The sequence below is a fragment of the Phaethon lepturus genome, unplaced genomic scaffold, assembly GCF_000687285.1.
Source record: "Phaethon lepturus isolate BGI_N335 unplaced genomic scaffold, ASM68728v1 scaffold9902, whole genome shotgun sequence".
Classification (NCBI taxonomy): domain Eukaryota; kingdom Metazoa; phylum Chordata; class Aves; order Phaethontiformes; family Phaethontidae; genus Phaethon; species Phaethon lepturus.
This window is the reverse complement of record NW_010525646.1, coordinates 1-3358: the sequence shown is the minus strand read 5'-3', so window position 1 is coordinate 3358 and position 3358 is coordinate 1. Positions and strand designations below refer to the sequence as shown.

General features: G+C 42.5%; 1 protein-coding gene across 1 annotated transcript; it reads right to left on the bottom strand.

Moving 5' to 3' along the window:
- Positions 1–1457: 1457 nt before the first annotated feature.
- Positions 1458–3353, bottom strand: DRD5 (dopamine receptor D5; the record flags this gene model as incomplete). Its single annotated transcript, XM_010282831.1, has 2 exons — positions 1458–2935; positions 3020–3353. Coding segments are annotated over 2 exons (1191 nt in total), but the record flags the coding sequence as incomplete, so codon positions are not given.
- Between the last annotated feature and the right edge of the window lie 5 nt (positions 3354–3358).

Here is a 3358-nt window from a genome sequence, read left to right as displayed (position 1 = left end):
AGAGAAATGATAACATACTCACCTTTGACATCAAGCCATTAGTAGGCTGAACCTGGTTATGGTCATGAGTTTTCTGTTTTTCAAACTTCCCTAAGCCACAGACACAATACCCTTTTCTGAGGACAGCTGTAAAGGGACGTTACACTGAGATTTCATATCAACAGCAAAGAAAACACTCCGGTAGATGTCAATCTTCAGTGACAAGTAGTTGAAAAGATAATCCAAAACGATGATATAACCAATTAGTAGCAAAGACTATACACACAACACGTTGCTCGCAGACAAAACCAGACTGCAGTAGATGCAACCACAAAGGGATTTCAGTCACATGCCTCCTGGACTTCTTCAACCCTGTATCCCAAGGGGAGGTAAGACAATCCCCAAACCAGTATTAGGGGCTTGACTTCCAAAGAGGCTCAGTCCAAAGTGCATAACCTTCACAAATCCCAGCATCTGCTTAAATAACTTGGCCTGAAGCATGCTGACTAGTGCAGATCCTACTTTTCCCCCATAGATCACATAGGGGCCTCCAGTGATCCCAGTGATCCCAATCCCAGCTAGGCAGGATGGGGGAAGGCCCCAGGTCAAGAGCGTTAGGAGGGCATGCTACTGAATCCACATCTACAATTTGATTTAAAACTGCTCAGCTCATGGCATGGGCATTTTTAAAGAGTAAATGAATTCAAATCTTGTTCCTTTTGTGAGCCAAAACTTGAACTCAATATTGGTATTGCTTTTACTACTACTCGTTTGTCTTGGAAATAAGATTGCTTTTAATTTCTGAACTGAAAGCTTACAAAGGTTTCTAAATAATATACGCCACTTGATGTAAATGTTTCAACAGCAACAGAGCTTAAAATACTATTTTAAAATTTTTAAAGGCTGCTGTAAGATGTTTTGTAGAGTCAAAGCACTTACAGTATATTTAAGCTCCGGTTAATAAGTAAATAACTAAAAAAATACATCAACAGCATTTTTTTCTTCTCTTGGTTTCAATAAGTTCTCTAATGTCCATACTTAGAAATGCTGATTATTAACATAATTTTCAAACATAATTATTGTCTTTAGATACATCCAGCTCCTAATTCTATCACCAAACTATTTTCATTAATAGTCTCTTTAAAAAGTAAGTTCAAGTACAGGATTAAGTTTTAATAGCTTGTAGGTATGTATACTTGATATTCTTAGCTGCAGAGAGGGATAGCACTAGTTATAATACTAAAGAAAAATAGGCATAAATCTAGCTGTAAGTACTGCCATATAAAAGAGTTCATTTAAGTCAGTCATTCCTATGAGCCTTGCTTTTACTCCAAAATTGTAGTTTATATACAGACTATTTTGCTTTTAAAATAATAGGGTTTAGCTGTTAGTCATTCTAACCATTCAAACAGAAATGTTAAAGTTTGAATACTTGTTGTAAAACTTTCAGGGTGATAAATGAAAGATAATAACCCCTTGATCAATGTAAATTTTATTTATTCATCTGGGAACACGGCAAGGATATCATAGGTAACAATGCCGCCTAGGAGAACATGGATTTCACATAAACTCATTTTGGCAGAAACACACATTTAAATAATCACCCAAATCACCCCCTTACTATTTCTATTAAAAAAAGAAAAAAGAGGAAAAAAAGAAAACCCAACAAAAACAAAAAAAAAAGAGAGAAAAAGAAACATAAGATCTGAACAAATGAACAGCCTAGAATTTTTTTCTATTTAATGTCTATTCCAGCCACATCTGTCCCTGATTTCAGTAGTAATACTTAGCACTGACAGTGGCACCTTTCATTTGCAAATACGCTGTAAACATGAACTGACCGTAATTATACCACAATACCTCACCACAGCTAATCAACGCAACTGCCTGGTCCTCTCAGCCCGGGGAAGTGCTGAACTGAGTTTGTGCTGCCAGCTGCCTGTATGACAGTGTTTACATCCTGCAAAGTGCTACACATAGAAGTGAGTTTAGCATGAAGTGACTGACCAAACTGTAGCGGAAAATCAAGCAGGTTTTTCCATTCAGTGCTAATATTTTGTTGTATAATCCAAGAAGAACTGACCAGGACAGGATGCAATTTAATGTAAACCATTTGGAGTGAAAGGTGTTATTTTGCCTAGTGAAATCTCCCCCTCGCAGTCCAGCTCACAGACAGAGTCAGTGGCAATCTCATGGTCAGGGGAGATCTGGGACATCCTATCAAAAGGGTCCTCGCGATTTTCCTCACAGTCAACCACATTTGGGATCATGTTAACATAAGCAGTCACTATCTCCTTATGGAAAAGGGTGTCCTGGTTGTAAGAAATAAGCTCATTGCTTATATTAACGGTCTCCACTGGAGTACTAGAGCAAAACTGACCGCATCCCAGGAGGTTGGAGAAGACCTTTCTAAAGTCAGCATTGAAGGCATAGATGATGGGGTTGAGAGAGGAGTTGGCCCAACCAAACCAGACAAAGATATTAAAGGTGGTCTCACTGACGCAGGGAAGGCCAGCATGGGGGTCACTGGGTGGGCTCTCGCAGAAGGGAACCATGCAGTTCAAGATGAAGAAGGGCAACCAGCAGCAGACGAAGACGCCCATGATGATGGAGAGAGTCTTCAACACCTTGGTCTCTTTCCTAATGGAGGACTTGAGGCTTGTGTGATGGTGGCAGTCAACATGGCTGCTCCGGCAGCTCTGCGCATGCTCGGCTGCCCTCTCCAGGGAAGAGATACGACGAATCTGCACCTGGGCAATGCGGTAGATTCGAGTGTAGGTAACTATCATGATAGCCACTGGGATATAAAAACTGATCAAGGAGGAGGAAATAGCGTAAGTCCTGTTGAGGCTGGAGTCACAGCTCTCTGACGGTCCAGTGAAGGTGTCATTGCTGCCAGAGGTCCCATCAGAGGGTCTCACTGCTGCTAATGCCACCCACGTGGTGCTCATATCTTCTGCCCACGTGGTGACAGCACTTGCTGCTGCCCAGCCAGTGCCAAATCCACCTCCAATATCACCAGCACCAACAACATTCCCACCTTTGTGCCAGTTGAGCTGCACAGGGATGAAGGAGATGAGCACAGACAAAGCCCATGCCACACTGATCATCACCAGAGCCAACCGTTGGGTCATCTTCCTCTCATAGCGGAAAGGGCTGGAAATAGCCCAGTACCTGTCCACACTAATCACGCATAGGTTCAGGATGGAAGCCGTGGAGCACATGATATCAAAGGCCACCCAGACATTGCAGAAAGCCCCAAAGGGCCAGTACCCGGCCACCTCAGCCACCGCCTTCCAGGGCATGACCAGCAAAGCCACCAGCAGATCCGAGACAGCCAGGGACACAATGAAGATGTTGGTGACCTTGCTCCTCAGAT